This window comes from Eptatretus burgeri, chromosome 3 (genome assembly GCF_056783735.1).
Source record: "Eptatretus burgeri isolate ZD-2024b chromosome 3, Ebu_testis_v1, whole genome shotgun sequence".
In the NCBI taxonomy this organism is placed as follows: Eukaryota; Metazoa; Chordata; class Myxini; order Myxiniformes; family Myxinidae; genus Eptatretus; species Eptatretus burgeri.
This window is the reverse complement of record NC_140963.1, coordinates 22,203,178-22,225,126: the sequence shown is the minus strand read 5'-3', so window position 1 is coordinate 22,225,126 and position 21,949 is coordinate 22,203,178. Positions and strand designations below refer to the sequence as shown.

General features: G+C 43.7%; 1 protein-coding gene across 14 annotated transcripts in view; it reads right to left on the bottom strand.

Moving 5' to 3' along the window:
* Positions 1 to 21,949, bottom strand: part of LOC147029528 (uncharacterized) — a 195,320-nt gene that overhangs the window by 125,786 nt on the left and 47,585 nt on the right. For 13 of the 14 annotated variants that reach the window (XM_085872647.1, XM_085872638.1, XM_085872637.1 and 10 more), the window contains 4 exons: positions 17,119 to 17,313; positions 8,608 to 8,701; positions 8,079 to 8,147; positions 2,894 to 2,974 (listed from right to left, as the gene is read on the bottom strand). In XM_085872647.1, coding sequence (XP_085728773.1) covers positions 2,894 to 2,974; positions 8,079 to 8,147; positions 8,608 to 8,701; positions 17,119 to 17,298 — 424 coding nt within the window. In that variant the 5' untranslated portion in view covers positions 17,299 to 17,313. Of the gene's footprint in view, positions 1 to 2,893; positions 2,975 to 8,078; positions 8,148 to 8,607; positions 8,702 to 17,118; positions 17,314 to 21,949 lie in introns of those variants that run through there. The other variant, XM_085872634.1, reaches the window with a different exon arrangement.

Genomic DNA, 21,949 nt, shown 5'->3' with positions numbered 1-21,949 from the left:
AATTGCTTGGATTGTGAATGTACCCAGTTTGTCTAGCCTTTTCCTCCATTGGTCCGGCATGGTCCGCACGTCGTGTAGTGGGGAAGTTTTACCCCACCAATTGGCTCTGGTTAGCCAGTGCATACTTGGCAGCTCCGCTCGGCTGCACCTGATACGGTAAGTTAACGCAAGTACGCATCACGGGCACAAACTCAATCACTTAAAAGTGCAGTCAATCCACCAGAAACGGTAACACGCAAAGTAGTGTAACCCCGCCGGGCTTAGCAACCCGCTGGCACGCGGAGTTATCTGTGCCCGGCAGACTCAGGACCAGGTGTTCGGGGGGAACCCGAGCGCTTACCCTCATGACTGAACTCGAACCCCGGATCCGCAACGATACAAAACAAAAACACAAGACTTTTAACCTTTTAAATTTATTCCAAAAAAGTGACGTGACTTTTTACAAAACAGCTAGGTGAGGGTAAGAATATTACGTACTGCACTCTGTCATCAAGAGAAAACACAAGACGTAGCCCAGGTGCGTTTCAGTAAACAAGGAAACATTTTAAACGCAAATAAATATTCCGGAGACTTGGTGTCGCTTTTGTGGGTGCGAGCACTTGGCAGGGGCATGCAATGGCAATCTCCACACCATTTTGGTTCACAGATATCCTCCATTCACTCCAACGCACATGTGTTGTATTTGTAGACTTGTTATTTTGGGTCAATGGGAACTTATGTGATTCGTTGTCACAAGCAGTGGAACACCTGTGAATCAAATCAATGCAGAGCGACACCTGCCCACCACACTTCCTTGTTGTCTGTTAACGACGAATAAGAAATATGGCAACCCTAGTTTCACCCTCGATACAAATATTAACCACTTTTTCCATCTTTCAATTGAGGATCACGGGACTCGAATGAGACTTTGTAGAACGCTGGTGGCAACAATTGTGTGGATGGCCATTTGACTCGTGTATTCGGATATGCCAAACAGTAGATCCATTGATCCCGTATTGGTGGTCCACAGATACCACAATGTCACCTCTTGCCAACCCATCCAACAACTTTATTATTTATTTATTTTTCCCTTCCACCTATCATAACCCTTCTCTGCCTTTTGGCACAATTAATTTTGTCCAGCATTTTACGTCTGAGCACCATTAAAACCAGTGCATGAGAAACAACAAAAGATTCGTAATGGGAGGTAATCATACATGCGGACGCAAACGATGACTCATCTCAGCTCAAAAACCACGACTGGCTGAAATGAAATCCCACAATTACTGAATTGAAACGTTAAGTTTGAATGTACAGGTACATTGGTCAAAACCCATGATATTTGAGGATTTACTGTACAATCCTCACCAAGCATCCTCATGGACTGGGACTAGATGGAGGAATTCAATAGTAAAGGTATTGCAGAGCATGGTCCGTGGACGAGCAGGAGACATCTCAATGTAAATCAAGTAGGGAAACCGAGTTTAAGATCGTTACATGTCACCATACGGGGGTGGTGCTGTGTTAACTAGGTAGGGTTTAAGGCGAGTTTCTCACAGTATGCGATTGCCCCGTGACCTTTTCCGACGTTTTTGCATTTACAAAGCCGGTTATAAAAAAGGAACCACGTTCTTCCAACAACAGTAACAAGAGCCAAACGTTTCTGAGCAGGCAAAAACTCCGCTGTCCCGGCTTTGTACCAGCAGGCCACGCACCCGAGGCGGATTGCTCGGAGTGACGTAAGAGGGAGGAGGATAGTGTGGAGACAGTAAGAATACATGGGACCTCTCAGGCTTCTCCTCGACGTGACGAAATAACAGCGTGATTCTCGTTGTTCGTACTGGGGCGAATTTATTTGCGTGCTGGAACAGGATGCTGGCCATTGTCTGTCGTCTGAGTTGTGAAGTTTGTACACTTTGAGAAGGAGAAAAGGTGCTAGAGAGACAAGAGGGCGGTTGGAAGCAAAGCGTGAGGCTCTGGTCCCTCTCGGCACAACAAAAAAGCTGTGCGATTTTGCGTGCGTGCTGGAACAAGACGCTGGCTGTTGTGAAGTTTGGATGCTTCGAGGAGAAGGAGGAGGTGGGGAAGAAGAAGCGCGCATCTTGGCCTTATCTCAGAGCCTCAGCAATCACCTTGTTGCATGATCAAGGAGAAAAGCAGTGCCTTTTGGTGTATGTGGATCTGGAACTCAGAGGGAACGATGTGGCAATCTCGATCACGAGAAGAAACTGTACGGCGATTCGAAGGTCCTGGCGTTGTAGACCATCTGCAAGAATTACCTCACGTACGTGACCGTGAGGAGCGATTTGGTGCCATCTTGCCGTGCGCTTCCCACACGGTGGCTATGCGGTTTCGAGAATTGCCAGGCTCCTAAAAGATCTCGAGACACGCAGCTAAGTGCCGGAACAAAGGGAGGATTTTATTATTATTATTTTTTTAAATCTGTTCCCTTGTCTGTTTTTGTGACCGAGTGATGTCTCAAATTAGGTTTTCGTTTACATCCCGCTTTGATTTATTTTCATTATGAATCATTGAATTATTATTAAATTTACTGTTTGTCTGCTCGTTGTGGCTTCAGGGATAAACCCATGTGCTTCCGTCCGGTACACGCCCTTGCCGCCCTCCATTCTGCGCACGCCATATTCTCCAAGGATCTTAGCTGTTCGCCTCCAAGTAAAACCGTTCAGCTAACCATCCAGGTCGGTGTTTACCGGCTGGACATGACAATACAAACATGCTGAACAAGCAAGCACGACAAAATACAATAAAGCCGAATCACCCAAAAAAAAGCTCACCACAAATAACTTTTTTCTAAAACCTTTTCAGAAATAGCCCACCCAAATCGAAAACCATGAACTCGTAGAATGCATTATTTTAACGCATCACATTCGAAAATGGAGAATGCAAGTCTCACCATCAGTTGGAGTCCCAACTTGTTCAAAACTGTGCTCTACCGCCGAGGGGCTCCCAGTGTTGCCTTCACTCCAGAGTCCTTCTGAAGAACACGTGGCCACATTAACCAAAAATAATAATAACAATAATAATAATAATACCTTGCTGACAGCAGATTACCAGTTGCTGTTCCAAATATTTTAAACAAACATCAAATCAAATCACAGAAACAGCAAATTATGCAAACAACCATGACATCAGCCTTTTCAGGCCAAAGCTATTATTTTGCACAAAGGTGGGAAAAAAATAAATTGTAAAATAAAGAAACATCCAAAAAATCCAAATACATGTATGTATGTATGTATGCATGCATGATAAGCTTATATACTGTATATAAAACAATGCACAACTTTAACAAGGCTGTATGAAGGGATTCAAAAATCTATCCCACAAAATTTGAAAGCCATAAATTATTTGTCTAATGGCATCAGGAAACCTCCCCACTGCTGGTAAGAATGCGACACAAACTGCAAGCCGCATCGAACGAGGACAAACATCGAGCATCGAGGTTTGCTTCGTGATTTATGGTGGGGAGGGTAAAAGTTCTACTTCCCCTTGTGCATGCAGCATTGTAAATGATCAGTCCCTTTCTGACTAATAGCACCTTTATAAAAACACGAAAACTTCCCGAAGTATTAGCTGCTTGGCCCTGTGTTTGCCTTGGCCCTGTCCATGTTCTGTGTATGCAAGCACGCTTTTTGCCGAAACTCGAGCAACAGCTGACTCAAATAAATCATCGTGCTCTCCCAAAAACTTCAATCCAGAAACCTTGAACACTTTCTATGTCCCTTGCAGCAATAGCACTCAACAAGACAAACCCTGCAGACAATTCCCAACATGTCGAGCCAGGAATAGATGGCAAATATGTCGTACAACAGAATGCCACAAAAAATGGATTAAGAGAGTCCTTAGACCTTGGCAGATGGGCAATACAACTCAATCATGTTAGGTGGGGCAGCCCTTTCACAAAGGAGGATGTGTTGCATAGAAATGTATTCGTACGTTTAAACAACCTTTGAATGACAATTAAAATATTATAGGGTTGAGTTCGATGACATTCGCCTCTTGGTAAATGGAATAGCTGATCCTTCACGTTCCACGAGTATAATTATGTGCTATTCAAATTCTGAGCAGCAGCACACAATACGAATTCCTCGTAGCTTTGTTCAATCAGGACCGATAACCCCCTTTGGTAGGAAAGAATGTTAAGTCCCAATGCAGGAATTTATTTTTTCTTTCAAAAATGGCTGAACAGACACCTGCAGGGCTTTCTCCAGGATAACTTCAAAGTGGAACCAAAGCGTTTGCCAAACAAAAAACAGGATTTTTGTTTTTTTAACAACTCCGCTGATGAAGTCGCCAGAGGCATTATGTTTTCAGGTCGTCTGTCCGGCTGGCCATGATAACTGAAGAATGGCTGAAGAGATCCAAGTCAAACTTGGAACAAATATGTGCAGTATAATGATGTAAAGACAAACTGATTTGATTATGGAGTCAAGAGGTCAAAGGTCAGAGGTCCCATTATGCAAAAATTAGGGTACTGTGATGGCTTGTGCAAACCAGTGATGGGATTTTGACCAAACTTGCTGCAAATATATATATATATATATATATATATATATATATATATATATATATATATATATATATATATATATATATATACAAAAATGAACTGACTAGATTTCAGCATCAAGAGGTCAAATGTCAGAGGTCATGTAAGGTACAAAAAAAATAAAATAAATTAAAAAGTGACACTTGAGAACAGCTGAAGGGATTTAAATTAAACTTGGTACAAATATATATGTAAGATATACATTATAAGAGGAGCCGTGTGTCTGTCATGCTACAACATGAGAACGGATTTCAATGAAACCAGTGACGCTGGATTCAAGGAACTCCCAGGAAGGTTTGGATGAAAAATAAATAAAAATAAAAGCAAGGTTTGTGTTTGGGTACATGTGGCAAAACTGCAAACGCCAACTTTGCGAAGTGTGTGTGTGTGTGTGTGTGTGTGCGTGCGCGCATGCGTGTGCTTGCCCACTCTCACTATCCGCGTCCACTAAATATTAGTCAGAGAAGCGACGAGTGGTATTTGCTGGTGATGCAATAATGTGGTCGGAGGCACATCAGTCGACATTGAATCAAGTCTGGTTTTCCCTTAGAATGTCCGATAAATTTCTCCTCAATTTATTAATTACTGGACGACGACTGTATTTAATGCATAAGTAAAATGAATTATGCCTGGTGTTGGCTTAATGATTAAGGTAGCGGGATTGGAATCTCAGGGTATCGAGTTCAAATCCTGCTCGGCTGTTTAATACCAGGTGGGGTTAACACAGCCTGTCATCCTTCTGAGGTCAGCAAAATGAGTACCAGCTTGCTGGGATGATTGAGCCATTTGAGTATCCTACGTCGAAGTGGCGGCCGGTCCAGGATTGTACCCAATAGCCCAGGGGACCGCTTAGGCAGCACCAACGCTCTGCACAGAGTATGGTCCCAATCTCCTCCTCTGCTCTCCAACCAAGATGTTTGGCTCCCGTATAAAATCCGCAAGCCTTCAAAATCACTCAGTGGATGGAAAAACAATGCTGAACGGTTTTACTTGGAGACGATGGAACAGTGGATGGAACAACAATGCTCTGCACAGAGTATGGTCCCAATGGATTTGGATTTGGAAAATGAATTGACAAAACAGTTTCTCGATTTACAACATATCGACTGCTTTCTTTCCAGGCAGAAAATCAGCACGACGAGCAGATCACCCATGGGGTGTTTGCATGACCTCTCTGTAATGACAGGGTACCCTGTCTCACCCCCTAATCACAGGACACCATTTCTACCAAGTGGCAGGTCATAAAACCATCGAATGAACGACAAGTCATAAAATGGACATCAACCGAGAGAGACAGAGTGAGGGAGACAGAGACACTTCGGTGTGTCCCATCAAACATTCTTGCAAAACATTTGAAGATTTCTGACAGCAATTGGTTTTAGACACAACCACGCACAATCAGTGAGGACATCAAATCCCATTACAGCTGCACAATCAAGTGCCATCTGCCACATGGTCTTCTGCCACACCAATCACCATCTTTAGCAGTCAAGACTTACAATCAGGAGATTCCTTTGCTCCCTTGGTACAATAAGGAGATATGCCTGGTGATGGCTTAATGGTTAGTATGGTGGCGGGCTTTGGCTCCTAAGGGATCGAGTTCAAATCCCGCTCAGCTGTTGAATTAATACCAGGTGGGGTTAACTCGACCTGTCATCCTTCTGAGGTCGGCAAAATGAGTGCCAGCATGCTGGTATACTGTGTCGAAGTGGCGACCTGTCCAGGATTGTGCCCAATAGCCGAGGAGACCGCTTCGGCAGCACCAACGCTCTGCACAGAGTATGGTCCCAATCTCCTCCTCTGCCCTCCAAGATGTTTGGCTCCCGTATAAAAGCCGCAAGCCTTCAAAGTCACTCAGTGGATGGAACAACAATGCATTCCCCCAATTAATCGGAAGCTGCGCTTTTCATCTGCTTGGTAACAGCATTTGACTTTGTCATCTTTGCACTGTGAGGGACTCTTCTGGGGGTGGCCCCATGTTGAGTCGGAAGCTGACATGCATGGTGCGGTTAGAGGACAACTGGAGGTGGATCGAGCAGAGCACCTTCGCGGGGAGGACGACATCACCCCGGAGGGCATCTGGACTAATGTGCACGCTGTGTTCAGAGGAGAGAGGGTGGCGCATGACCCTTGGTCACAGGAATCACCCCCACAAAAGACAGGGATTCAACATTGATCCCGAAGTATCAACGTCGGTCGCGGAGGCAAGCCGGTTCTATGTCACCAGCTTCAAGTTGAGTTCCTCTTCTGCAAGTGGTTCGGCTGGAAGCCTCTGCAACGAGCTGGTGGTGGTTACAATGGAACGGAATGGAACTCCAAGAAAGCGGACCAAGCGCAAAGCAATATGGGTACAGTGTTGAGCTGCAGGTGAAATCAGCAACAACAAATGATAGGTAGTTCTCATTCTCACCCATTATTTCTCTCTTTTCCAACTCGTCCACTGGACGCACAAGAGTCATCAGCGAGTCATAATGAACCGCTATTTCTGGAGCGACCACTGACTCTGTCTCTCACTCTATGCACCGACACTGCATCACACTCGTACCTCTTCATCAAACACCCAGACACTCCCCCCCCGGCCCCCACCCTTAACTTTCATGTACTTTGGACAAGCACATGCCTGCAGTTAAGCCAGAGGTACCCAATGCCTCAGCTTTTCTCTTATCTTTCTCACTTGTCTACCCTTCCGCGGAGTGATCCTGACTGCAACTGTTATGTTAGCTTAAGTGTATAAAAGCGAGACAGAATTCGTGTTAGTTCTGCTCTTTGTTGCATGAATGTATCCTTGTACGTCTTTTGTTGCACCACATGAAAACTGTATGTCCCTGCTGTATGAATGCCCCTAAGAAAAAACCCCTCGTCTTCACGGTGCCACATGCTTTTCCTCGCGCTTCCTTGTCAATAAATCAATGTCGGTGCAGTTTAACCTGCTCATAGCATCCTTTCCTCAATTGGTCCAGCACAGTGCGCAGTATTATAAGCCGGGAAGTTTTACCCCATGTGATTTGCCCTCATCAGCCAGCATACACTCACTACCGCTCGGCAGTAATCAGTGTGTGCTGAGGGTACGAAACTCAGTTAATCCGCTCAGCTCCCAGGTAAACGGTGGAAGTCGAATAACCCTGTAAGAGTTGAAGTTAATTGATGCTCGTAGTTGCTTAGCAACCCACTGGGCCGCAGACCTTTCCGCTGCACGTCAGCCGATGGGTTCCTTCCAAACACCCGGGCCTGAGTACTTCCCTCATGGTGAATCTCAAACTCTGCGTCTAACAATATGTATTTGTATACTTATTAGCAGAAGGCTAGCAACTCAAACAAACAAAGTTGATTTGCACATCGAAGGATCAAATTCCAAAAGTTAAAATAGTCCTCAATTGAGCGCAAGCAAGATTGGGGGGCAGGGTTGAAAAATTCTACATGTGCATACAATGATGAAAAGTAAACTATTAAAAATATTTTAAGCTTCAAACCTGCCAAAATGCAGGCTCAGATTTGTCAACATGTCCAACGGCAACAAAACCCGGCGGGTTACCTTGCAATGGGTCAGTGGAGGTTTGAGATTCTTCTTCGGGCAGGACTTCGTCGACAGCTGCAGAAGTTTCTGCAGAAAATATTTTAATTTACAAAGAAAATTTGAACTTCCGAAGTGACCAAATGGAAGGAAAAAAAAAATAAAAGTAAAAACACAGCAATCATGAGAAAAGGTGACTGCTGATAAAAAAAAAAAAAAAAAAATCAAGAGCAAAATCAGGGTCTAACGGAAGACTAGCCATTGGCTACAAAACAAAAACAGGACATTTAATGCAAAAACTCACCGGGGTAATACCGATTATATTACTTCCGACAATGAACAATCTACTTTAGAGTTAGAGCTGCTTGTGGACTCAATGATTCCAATAACCTCTCATCTCCCTTCACGGGGCTAATAAACCTTCAAAACAAGAGAGACAATTTGTGCATGGAACACAAAAAGAGAAACGAGTGCTCACGTCACACCTCTGCAGAGGGATAGAGGGTAAACAACCAATTATAAGAGCAGCACTAATGACAAATTCACTCACCACAGGGTACACCTGACATTGGAAATGGATATTTCTCACTTGTCCCATTAATGTGCAACTCAGCATCAGCTCCATTCTCCACACCAGATTCCACCTGGAAGGGGAAGAAAATTAATTAACTAATTAATTAAAAATAATAATAATAAAAATAAAAACTTTGTAGTAATATTCATTGACAAAAGAGGATGTGTCACTTTATCTTTGTTCTGAACTACAATAACTCAGACCAAATGTTCAAGATAGGTAAATGCATCAAGGACAGAAAGATGTATTGGAGAATTTTCCTTACACCCATAAACCACAAAAGGTATCACCCCATTATTCTTATTCACAAATTAAAGGGGGTACATCTCTGCGTTGGCACCTACAATCTTCATTTTTAGCTCACCTGGGCTTTAATATGGCGAGCTTATGCGATCGAGCAGTGCCCGTGAGTGAGTGAGTCAACACTTCAGTCATTAATCGCTTGAATCAAACACACAATTTTGATGAAACTTGGCCACAAGCTTCATATATGATGCTTCATGAAGGTTTATTGACCACATCAAAATCTGAGCTCACTAAGGAGGCTGAGGGGGTTGGGGGCAGGGGGGGAGGGAGTTTGACCCGCAAAATAGGCATTTTCTCTCTTGTCCAAAAGTAGACAATTTCGATGAAATTTGACCACAGCTTTCATCAACAGTGATGTAACAAAGTTTGTTCACAGCATTTAAGAAAAAATAATAATAATAATTTTTTTAACATCAGGGTCGAAGGGGGTCTGTGGGAGGTTTGAGCCACAATTGCTCCTGATCCAGGTGAGCTTCTTGACATGCAGTCCTATTTTTAAAAACAGAGATGAATAAACTTCATAATATGTGTTATAAAATAATACAGCTGTCTGTGATCTGGAGAATAAAGTTGAGGTTCCTTGGAGAAAAACCTCAAGAACCTGCATCTGGAATGACCAATGTTCATCGACCAGGGTGCTGTGGAACGTGCACTCTGTGGATTTTGTAAGGTTGGATTTGCCTCCAAAACTAATACGGAAATGCAAAGCATACATCAGGGTTAAGTGTTGGGGGAGGGAATATACAACTCAAAAGGTCTGGCTACTAGGTAACCAATATACCAGGCAGCATTCCAGATTTATACACCCACCAAACCACTCGCAATCGTTCCTCATTTCATTTCGTAATTTGAAGCAGTTTACAAGGAAAATGCTATAGTTTTGCCCGCAAATACAAAGAGGCTAAAAAGTAGGAATCACTTTTTGGGGGAATTTTTTTTTTCTTGTGAACAGCCATAGGGGAGTAACGGGAGTAAGAAAAGTTATTTCATCAATAAATGCACATCACAAGTATTTGTTTTCTGCGTGGAATGATAGAACGTGTCGAAGTGCGTATCAGCAGTGTATTAAAGGTGGCCCCACCATTCTGTAATGTATTCAAGCACCTACCATCCATCAATCTTATAAATAATTTTGCATTGCAATCTTTCTCTTTTTTTTTTTATCCCCCGCCAACCAACGAAGTTGGCGGGGGATATAGAAATGGGTTCTGTCCATCCGTCCGTCACATTTTGTTTTTGTATCTGGTTTGAGCAGCTTCAACACACCAGTGAATGCCTCGAAGAAGGCGAACACAAAACCTCAGCGACTATACAGGAAGGTGAGTGATGAGCCTGGGAAATGGTAATGTCCGAAAGGGGCATCAGCAATGTGACAAAGTAATGAGAAGTACTGTGGCAGAACAATGGGCGCCAGGTTCCTTACTATCACAATGTTATAAAAGCCGTGCATGGGGGAAATAGAGAGACAGAGACAGAGACAGAGACAAAGACAAAGACAGAGAGAAACAGCACAGACAGTGGAGTTCATGGTACAGTCGATGACAGTGCATGGGACAGCTCACAAGAGGATCAGCGAGAAGTACGTGCGGTGAGGAATAACTCCATCTTGAAAGTGTGCATTGGTGGTCAAACGATGGAGTGACTGTATTCGTGTGTATCTGTCTGTGTCTCTGTCTAACAACTGCCATCACATCACATGCAAGCATTGCGCATAGGAAGGTTTCCGTCTCATGTCCTCTATCCTGTCCAAGCACATGTGAGTGTTTCCAGGCCCAAGTTATCACGGTGAGTCCAGATTATCGTGACGTGGGGATATCTTGTTAATATTTTCAAGTGATCGGTTGTTTGTTAGTGCATTTTACTTTCATGGCCGAACCGTAGGACTTGGAGGCAAAAGATTTAGGGTGCAGGTACTTCAGAATTTGGGCAAGGTTTTAAAGGTTTTAAGCTAACTCCACCAACAAGATTCTTTGCCTGTGTTTGTGTAAATCGAAGAAGGGAAAATATATATATATATATATTTTTTTTTTTTAAAGGCCAGGCTAATCGCCACGAGATTTTGGGTACTGACTGGGGGTAGCCAGGGTACAAGTCATGGGCATAACCTACACCTACACCCCGGCCCCACTATTTGCGGGTGATACATTCCTGAAAAATGCCACAAATTGGGGGCTTTTTATTTTACTTTTTTGAAACATGGTCGAGGCTTCTGGAAAAGTGATGACAGAACAAATCAGGACACAACATCATAAAAGGAACAGCAGGTGAAAGGGGGAAAATAGCACCACTGAACCTGCAACGTACGTGGGCCCTCGTCTAATGTTGTAACCCAAATTTGGTTACATTCTGACACTTGGGTCTGGAGAAGAAGATTTTTTTTAAAGGAATTAATGCGATTATCCCAAAAGTTGACCAAGTCAGCTGTTTTGACACACTTCCGGTCACACGATCGGAATGACCGGAAATTTAACATCCTACCTTGGCCTCATGCTGTAACCCAAATTTGGTTGCATTCTGACTGGTGGGTCTGGAGAACATTTTTGAAGCAATTTATGAAGTCGGCCATTTTAACATCCTTAAAGTCATGTCACAGGAATGAGCTTTGCAATCTCCGTTACCAGTCACAAGAGGAACATTGCTGCCAAATTTCAGGCAGATCCGCCCAGCGGTTTGGCCGGAGAGGTCGAAAAGGGAGACGGATGGACGGACGGAGACAGAGCGCGATACCTTATCTGGAATGGAAATTCCAGAAAAGATAAAAGCCAGCAGCAGGGCGGAGAGAGGAAGTAGACGGAGACGGACAAAGAAGGGATGTAGTTAACAACGAGTGGTAAGGGAGAACACAAAGGGTGGATAAGATGGACGCATAAATTAGCAAAACTGTTTGACAAGTTGATGATTTTATCAAGGTCAGATGAAACGGAAAAGGCTGCTGGCTGTCTGTCAGAAGGATGACAGATGTCAAGGCAGAGAGTGGAGTCATCAGCAAAGAAATAGAGAATTTCAAAAGAAAGTCAGTGAAATCATTAAAGAATATTAGGAACAATATGGGGCCGAGAACACTGGCTTGGGGTACTCCAGCCTTGACAGGGAGAGAAGATTAAAGGGTTCTGTTGAGAGCCACCCATTGTCAAAGAGAGTGTCGGAAGTCAGTAATCCAAGAGTAGAGTTGGCCTTGGATTCCATAAAGCAGACAGTTTGGAGAGCAAGGCAGGATGCCAGACTGTATCAAAAGCTCGAGATATATCGAGAGACGGCTATGATCTCGTCTGATATTGAGGTCCTCCACCATTGTTGGGAGAGTTGAAGGCACGTCCAAGGTAGAGTGAGCAGCTCTGAATCCAAATTGATCAGAGATGAGGCTGTTGTATTGATATAAAATCATTCCCTTTCCCCAACTGCGATGATGGATTCCATGACCTTGCTGATTAATGGAAGCTAAGAGGTTCCGTTTTTGCACCGTTTCAGCTTATCTGGAATTTTCATTCCAGATAAGGTATTGTCATCGCACACCGTCCGTCTGTCTGTCTATCTGTCTGTCTGTCTGTCTTCTCTGGCCAAACCGCCGGGGCGATCTGGCTGAAAATTTGCAGCAACGTTCCTCTCCTGACTGGGAACGGAAATTGCAAAGCTTGTTCGGGTCACATGACAAAGTCGTTTCTTCAAAAATCTTCTTCTCCAGACACACCAGTGAGAATGCCACAAAATTTCGGTTACGACATTAAGCCAGGGTAGGGATGTTAAATTGTGAAAGTCATGCCAATCACATGACCGGAAGTGTGTCAAAATGGCAGGCTTGATCAATTTTTGGGGAAAATCGTGTAAATTGCTTCAAAAATCTTCCTCTCCAGACCCACCAGCCAGAATTCTACCGAGTGTGTGTGTGTGTGTGTGTGTGTGTGTGTGTGTGTGTGTGTGTGTGTGTGTGTGTGTGTGTGTGTGTGTGTGTGTGTGTGTGTGTGTGTGTGTGTGTGTGTGTGTGTGTGTGTGTGTGTGTGTGTGTGTGTGTGTGTGTGTGTGTGTGTGTGTGTGTGTGTGTGTGTGTGTGTGTGTGTGTGTGTGTGTGTGTGTGTGTGTGTGTGTGTGTGTGTGTGTGATAACTCGAATATGTGAAGCGCTAATGTTAAAGCAGGTGATGCTTTATGACCGGCGAATAGCAAGGTCCGACAGCATTTTAAGAAAAACAAGATGACGTCGTCTATGCCAATCTACAAATTTTGCAAATGTGTTAGGGGTGGGAGGGGGGGAGGGACCCAAGATCAGGTCAGGGATGCTAAAAATAAAAAATAAAAACACCTCCCCCCACCACCCCACAAGTGGGAATCCCAATTACGATTTCCACCTGTGCCAAGCCTTACAAATATTACATATGCGCTGGGGATACCTCCTACCGAGGGTACAACACTCCTCCCCCCTCTAAGGCAATGCTATGTATGTATGTATGTAGTATATATGCATGTAGGAAATATGTATGTAGGAAATATGTATGTATGTAGGAAATATGTATGTAGGAAATATGTATGTATGTATGTAGGAAATATGTATGTATGTAGGAAATATGTATGTAGGAAATATGTATGTATGTAGGAAATATGTATGTATGTATGTATATATATATATGAATGCATGTATGTATGTATGTAGGAAATATGTATGTATGTATGTATGTATATATGCATGTATGTATATATGAATGCATGTATATATGTATGTAGGAAATATGTATGTAGGAAATATGTATGTAGGAAATATGTATGTAGGAAATATGTATGTATGTAGGAAATATGTATGTATGTAGTATATATGCATGTATGTATATATGAATGCATGTATATATGTATGTAGGAAATATGTATGTATGTAGGAAGTATGTATGTAGGAAATATGTATGTATGTATGTAGTATATATTGTTGCGGATTTCGCGCCCGCCGGCGTGCGAACGGCCACGTAACTCGAATCGCGGCACGTCGCCCACCGGACGGACAATCCAGTCGTGACCCTCTCGGACTAACGCCGGGAACCAGTCACGGGTGGACCTTTCGGTCTCACCGCGATCGAGCCAATCAGCCCCCGCGTGGGATAGGGTTGCTCGCCAAATTCGACCTACCTAAGTACCCACACGGAGGGTAGACCGGGCGATCGCACCTCGCCGCAGGTCGACTTCGGACACGGGCCACTGAAGCGACCCGTTCCGTACTATCAGAATAACCGAGCGGTGTTATCGTCGACCTCGACGGTTCGATTAATTATCGGGCGTACTCAGCCCACTACCAACCCTTTACGTGAAGCAAGATGAGGGTTCAATGGGGGAAAAGACGAAGCGAAGCGGGAGAACAGTTCAACAATAAAGCACATTTATTCTCGGCACACGGGAAGCACACAAATACAATTCCACCAAATGCACACAAAAAAAAAGAAAACACAATTCCATTTACACAAAAAGCAAATATAAAAGTGAAAACACAGTGCAGAGCTAATACCGACTACCGAGCACACGGCAACACTTATACAATTCTACTTCACAGACGACGCCGACAACACATACCCAAAACCAAGGAAAAGAAATCCCCCAAGAATGAGGCAGGCCTGAGGCCGAGACCGGGTCGGGCCTACCCGTCTGGTGATGAGACGCGGAGCGGCGATGGCCCCGCAACCCGCGGGCCTCGTGGACGGTGTCTGGTAGGGGGTGGGAACGGGGCCCCCTTGGTCGCACTATCTCAGCGCGGGGGGAAACAGGAGGGGGTTGCTGATGCTCGGGGTATAGAGGATCTTTATTATCCCTGGTGTGCGTCTCCACCTCGGCCAGGTCGCGCTGCCGGCCTCCCTCGGGCGTGCAGCTCCCGGCACCGACGCGAGCACCCCCTCGTCCGACTCTCTTCAGCTTCTCCAGCCACTGCAGGCTTCGGGCTCCAGACTTCCACACTCGTCCCCTCCGTTCCGACTCCTTCTCGTTCTCCTTCCGTTCTCGTTCTCCTTTTCCTTCTCTGACTGACGAACACCGTCCTTTTATCCCCCCGTAACTTCGCCTTTGACCCCCTCCCTTTGACCTTTCACCTCGCTCCCCATTGGCCCGAGAAAAAGTGGGCGTGAAGGCTTTTTGATCCACAAATTTGCATATATCGATCGCCCTGGGGGCGGGCCAACCCGCCCTCGCTCACCGATTGGACGGCAAAAAGTGGGCGTGTGTCGTTTTTGATCCGTTTTTGAAGCACAAAATCCGTGATTTTGTACACGCTGTTCGACGCGCGTTCTGCATGAGTCCAACACCGGTACCCACAGCGGGGCAAGAACGGTGGCGATGCTACGGTTGCGAGGTGTGACGGGAAGGTCGTGGCGGTTGTGGTGAAGCGGCGTTGTGGTTGGTGGTTGATGTTGTGGTTGTGATGGTAATCATGGCGGTTGGTCCAAAATAAAGATAGTAAAAGAAAAACGGCTATCCTGAAGAGTCGCAGCACGTATAAATGACATGTATTCCCACTAGACAACGGGTTTGGGCCTAACTACACATGCACTTACCGAGATACCTCACCTAAGGGACCTGAATGGTGGTTTGCGAATCTGGTAACCACAACAATATGTATGTAGGAAATATGTATGTATGTATGTAGGAAATATGTATGTATGTATGTAGGAAATATGTATGTATGTATGTAGGAAATATGTATGTATGTATGTAGGAAATATGTATGTATGTAGGAAATATGTATGTATGTAGGAAATATGTATGTATGTAGGAAATATGTATGTATGTATGTATGCATGCATGTATATATGCATGTATGTATGTATGTATATATGCATGTATGTATGTATGTATATATGTATGTATGTATATATGCATGTATGTATGTATATATGTATGTATGTATATATGCATGTATGTACATGCATGTATGGCATCAAGATCAAGAAACTGATCTCAAACAAGGAAATGAGGCCATTCAGCCCATCATTGCCATGGTGTACAATCACGTTAATTTTTATGACAGCTGTAACCATTGATCTTCTTGATGGTTTACTAAAGTCTAAGTAACCCGATGTTGATCGGGAAACTCGGCTTGGGTGGGGTACACAGTGCTGCACAGGAAAACAAACCATGTATGGGTTCAGGCACATGTGTACTGAAAAAGTAAAAATCTTAAAATATTTTTGTGCATGTTTGTACATTACTCTTTCATGGCCAAACCGTAGCAGATATAAGCCCCAACTTTTGGGTATTGGTACTTAATGATCTGGACAGGGTTTTAAGCTTCCACATTGGCATTGACGTCCATTTTGAAGCCAAAGGCCTCCATGAAATGTATAGCGTGGGCTCGGGCAGTACTGTAACGTGAATAGTTTCCTTGTTCTTCACATCCCTCATCTTTACTAAACCCTGTTCTTCCACTACTGGAGTGTCAAGTCTGGTGCAAGGTCTGAAATTGGGAACAATACACAAATGGCACAAGCAAAGCTGCGGTTTTTTTTAATTATGAAAAACCCTCTTTAGGAGGGTTTAAGTGCTGACATGATGGCTGAGAAGTAGGTACTCAAGCCTCGAAGTGGTCTAGCCTGGGTCTGAATCCTAACCGAGCTATAAACCGTCATTCCGGTGTTTCACAGGCAGGGAATTCAATGTGTGCCGTCCCTCGGATGGGTGTTCAACTGGGTGTCCCATCTGATAGCTTTAGTTCGTGGACGTAAAAGATCCCATGGTGTCCTTGGTGAACAGTAGGCGAGATATCGCCAGCACCATGTCCAAATATCAAATTTCTGGCCCGAAGAGCAGAGAGCATTGTACAAGCCGCACAGCCACACCTTCAACCAGTGGTGCTACCCCACAGCCTTGTGCTGCATAAGAGCTAAGAAGCCTGAGGGTTCAAACGTGGTGGTTCATCAAGGGTTCTTGGAACAGATTCGGAGTTACTGTAGTCTTCATCAGAAACCAAAGAAAGGATTAAATTTCGTCTTCCCAGCGGACTACGTATGGCACCAGGGACTGTCGCAAATTGGTGACCGTCTGGGTGAACGATTTGACGTCACATACAACCACCAGTCTACAACAACAATATGGCAAAAACAAAGATTTTAGCTCAGACTTAACATATGGGCAAAAAAAGTATACAATTATTTTGTTAAAATAATATAAATAAAAACATTTAACGACATCTAAAAGAACCAGATGAGCAACAACATTCCACCTCAGAGCTGTTTCCATCTGCATCGCTGTCACCATCCAGAGTGACCGAATGTTTGGCAGAGCTCAAGGGTATGATGTCAGGCCCTTCTGCAAAAGCCCCATCATATGGGCTCGTAGCGATTGCTTCTGGAGCACCATCTACATGGCCATTGTTACCACTACGCTCCTCTGAAGAATCCATATCAGGACTTTGCTCCTGCACACAGCACACAAGGAAACCAAAATTTTATTTTTTTTATAACGTATATTTTTGTTCTGTACCACCAGCTTTTTACCCTACCTTTATTTTTTTACAGTTCAACACAAGAAAAACAAATCACACACACACACACACACACACACATATACACACACACACACACATATACACACACACACACATATATACACACACACACACACACACATATATACACACACACACACACACACACATATATATATATATACACACACACACATATACACACACACACACACACACACACACACACACACACACACACACACACACACACACACACACACACACATACACACACACACACACGATATGCTCCTACATTTTCAGGAAATTCCATCCATTGGGACCATACTCTGTGCAGAGCATTGGTGCTGCCTAAACAGTCTCCTTGACTATTGGGTACAATCCTGGATGGGTCGCCACTCCGACACAGGATACCAGCAGTGTGACCAGTCCTTGGCTTTTTTCACAAGATCTTGGCTATTCGTTGTTCACCTTGGCATCTTGGTTTTTCTATTATCATCGCTTTTCCGAAACCTTGTGAATCCTTGGCTTTTTTCATTGGCTCACCTTGGCATTTATGAAAATGAAGAGTGGTTACACTGGATACCAGCAAGCTGGCACTCATTTTGCCGAACTCGGAAGGATGACAGGCAGAGTCAACCCCACCTGGTATTAATTCAATAGCCAAAGGGGATTTGAACTCAGGATCCTGGGATCCCAAACCCACCACCCCGAACCATTAAGCCAACACCAGGCATGCGGGAAATTGGCACGCATATTCAGTTTTCACGGAGATTTTATTTTATTTTTCACGTGCCACGAGCATAACACGGTTCTAAAACATATCTTCAACGAGCCATACACAAACAATACTGTACGTACGAAAAAAAACATCTTCCGCAAGCCACAAACATGACCTGCTTCCTGAACGTGTATTGCAACTTTGTGGGATAAACACATTTCGTGGGACGTCTCACCAGCGTAACACATCATCCCCCGTGAGTTACTTCCAGAAGGAAAACACTAACAGCATCTATTGATGTATCCAGTAATTACCAGGTCATCACATGTACGGCCATTGCACGATGGAAACGTTCGGAGCATCTTCGTGTAAATCACCATCCTGCTACAAACAGCACCATCTGAGCCGTTACATTTTAAGACGCTCAGCACAATCTGCCCCTCAGATAGGAAAGATGTCATGTCCTGCGAGTTAAAGAATGCGTTTCCATTCAGCATAGCTATTAGTGTAATTAGCAGATCATGAACCAGGAACCACTGCAAACCGATAACGTTATACCCCTCGTCTCCATTGTATCAATGACAAAACACTCGCGGATTTTCTTCTATTGCCACAGCATTTTCGCCAGATCTCCCCCGACATGCGCAGATTTTTCACGGGTCAGGAAATCTCATCGAGCAGTTCACTGCACCGGTGCCTCCTCACGGTAAAGAAGCGCTCTCTCCACGAGATACAAATCCAAATCGGTATGCTTTGCACAGACGAAATGAGGAACCGTTTCTTACCACAATTCCACTACATTGCTCTTTTGGTTTTTTTATCATCTGGTCCACAATTGGCAAAACCACATAAAAGGTTGGCCTCCAATCCCAGTTTCTGATTGGACATCCTTGATCATACAAACTCTTTTTGTCAAATCGAAATTCTAACAATTTACAAGGCCTTTGTTAACAGCTTGAAGGGGGGTACTGTTCTCCCCCTTTGGGCTGGCATCTCTGCAACACCTTTCACAAATTGATGCCATGAAGAACACCACCCCAAAAAAATATAAAAAATTGGATCCCTCATGATGCAACTAAATCTCCAGGCCTGTTAATGCAGAGAGGGCAGTGGCCTCAATGCTAGTCTTGCACCCTCCACCCTTTCCATGGGTCTGTGCCCCACAAAGCACCAGATCCAAAGCTGCTTTTTCTAAGAGTTTGAGGTGACAAGCCACTTGACTATTGCTTGCTCACTATTGCTCTGCCCACAGGTTTAGCTATTTATAGCTGTGAATTAAAAGTTAACACACGAGTGATAAAATTCAAAGCAATGTGCTCAACACACTGTTTCCATTAACAAACAGGTGGTCAATGACATTTGATGAACATTGCAACTGTTTTTTTTTTTTTAAAGACCACTATAGATCTGCTTTGAAACATCTGATGGCAGAACATTTGCCATATTCAAGGACAGGTGTTAACATTGTAGGGAATTATTCACAAATACAGTTTGAAGTTCAACAAAATAATTCGCTTCGTGCCAAGCATGACCAATGTGTGACGGTTTATAAAAGACCAAAAAGAGGTTCAAGTTAACCTTGTCAATGGGTTATAGTGTTTGTGCAGTTTATTTTTTTTTCATACATTCAACTGCAAAATGATTCACATGACAAACAAAACAAGACTGGTACACCACTGTACCTTGACAATGGAGGCTAGAACGGTCATCAGTAGAGCGCATACCTCCACCAGGCTGAACAGTTCACGTTTTGGATCCCACTGATAGGCCGGATCTGCATCCGAACCTTAACCAAAATCGAATCGATCGTCCCGTCACACACCCAACCTGTCCACCATGTCTGTTATCTTTCCTAACGGTCATGATGGCAAGAAAATTAATATATACACAAATTAAATAATCAACACATCACCCAATACCCCCAAAAAAATTTAAAAAAAAATTTAATATATACACAAATTAAATAATCAACACATCACCCAATACCCCCAAAAATTTTTATTTTTAATTTAATATATACACAAATTAAATAATCTACACATCACCCAATACCCCCCCCCCAAAAAAAGGTTTTAATATATACACAAATTAAATAATCAACACCACCCAATACCCAAAAAATATAAATAAAAATAATTAATATATACACAAATTAAATAATAAACACATCACCCAATACCCCACAAAAAAATTTTTTTTAATTTAATATATACACAAATTAAATAATCTACACATCACCCAATACCCCCCCCAAAAAAAGGTTTTAATATATACACAAATTAAATAATCAAAACCACCCATTACCCAAAAAATAAAAATAAAAATAATTAATATATACACAAATTAAATAATAAACACATCACCCAATACCCCCCCCCCAAAAAAATTTTTTTTTAATTTAATATATACACAAATTAAATAATCTACACATCACCCAATACCCCCCCCAAAAATATTTTTTTTGATATATACACAAATTAAATAATCAACACATCACCCAATACCCCAAAAAATTAAAAAAAAATTGATATTTACTGTACGTGTTTTTCTTTTTTTGTGAAGTTACTTGTTTATGGATCACATTCATTACAACGGACATCGAACGACTACTTCCACAAGCAACACGTCTGTTGGTCAGATGTTGCCATATGCAAGAACATCACAAACGAGCTCTTGCCTCTACACAGAAAACCCAAAACACAAATTTAACCTTCGTTTCTACCTTTAGGTTTTATTTCATAAAATTGTTTGTATGAATAAAAAATAGAAATAAAAAAAAATACATCGATGTCGAATACTTCGATATCGCGCGGCTGGGGGCAGTAAAATGTTAAGGATGATGAAACAATTTTGCAGTTATAAAATTTAAATGTAGACACAGTTAATTAGCATGCATGATGGGAAGAGTTGTGACGTTGGACAATTTCTATTTTATATGCCCTCAGATTTATATTTATATTTATAGCCCTCAGATCAAAGGGACGTGCGAGGCCATAAGTGTGACAGAAGACACAGGACAGAATAGCCAATTATATAACAGCGCGATGTCGCCACGCTATAAAAAACACAACTCCAAAAAAAAAATAAAAATAAAATAAAAAAATGAAGAACGAGAGTAACAACACTGCGTGTCAACAACTCACGGAACAGGAAGATTATCACTTCCTGCTCACAAAATCAACTTCCGGCGTCACACAAAAGACGATTCAACGCAAAAAAAGGATTCAACACAAAAAAACGTCGCTCTTCCGCATTAACCCCGCCCACAATGCACCCGGCAATCTCCGCCCACAATCCACCCGGCAATCTCCGCCCACAATGCACCCGGCAATCTCCGCCCACAATGCACCCGGCAATCTCCGCCCACAATGCACCCGGCAAGCTCCGCCCACAATGCACCCGGCAAGCTCCGCCCACAATGCACCCGGCAATCTCCGCCCCCAATGCACCCGGCAATCTCCGCCCACAATCCACCCGGCAATCTCCGCCCACAATCCACCCGGCAATCTCCGCCGACAATGCACCCGGCAATCTCCGCCCACAATGCACCCGGCAATCTCCGCCCACAATGCACCCGGCAATCTCCGCCCACAATGCACCCGGCAATCTCCGCCCACAATGCACCCGGCAATCTCCGCCCACAATGCACCCGGCAATCTCCGCCCACAATGCACCCGGCAATCTCCGCCCACAATGCACCCGGCAATCTCCGCCCACAATGCACCCGGCAATCTCCGCCCACAATGCACCCGGCAATCTCCGCCCACAATGCACCCGGCAATCTCCGCCCACAATGCACCCTGCAATCTCCGCCCACAATGCACCCGGCAATCTCCGCCGACA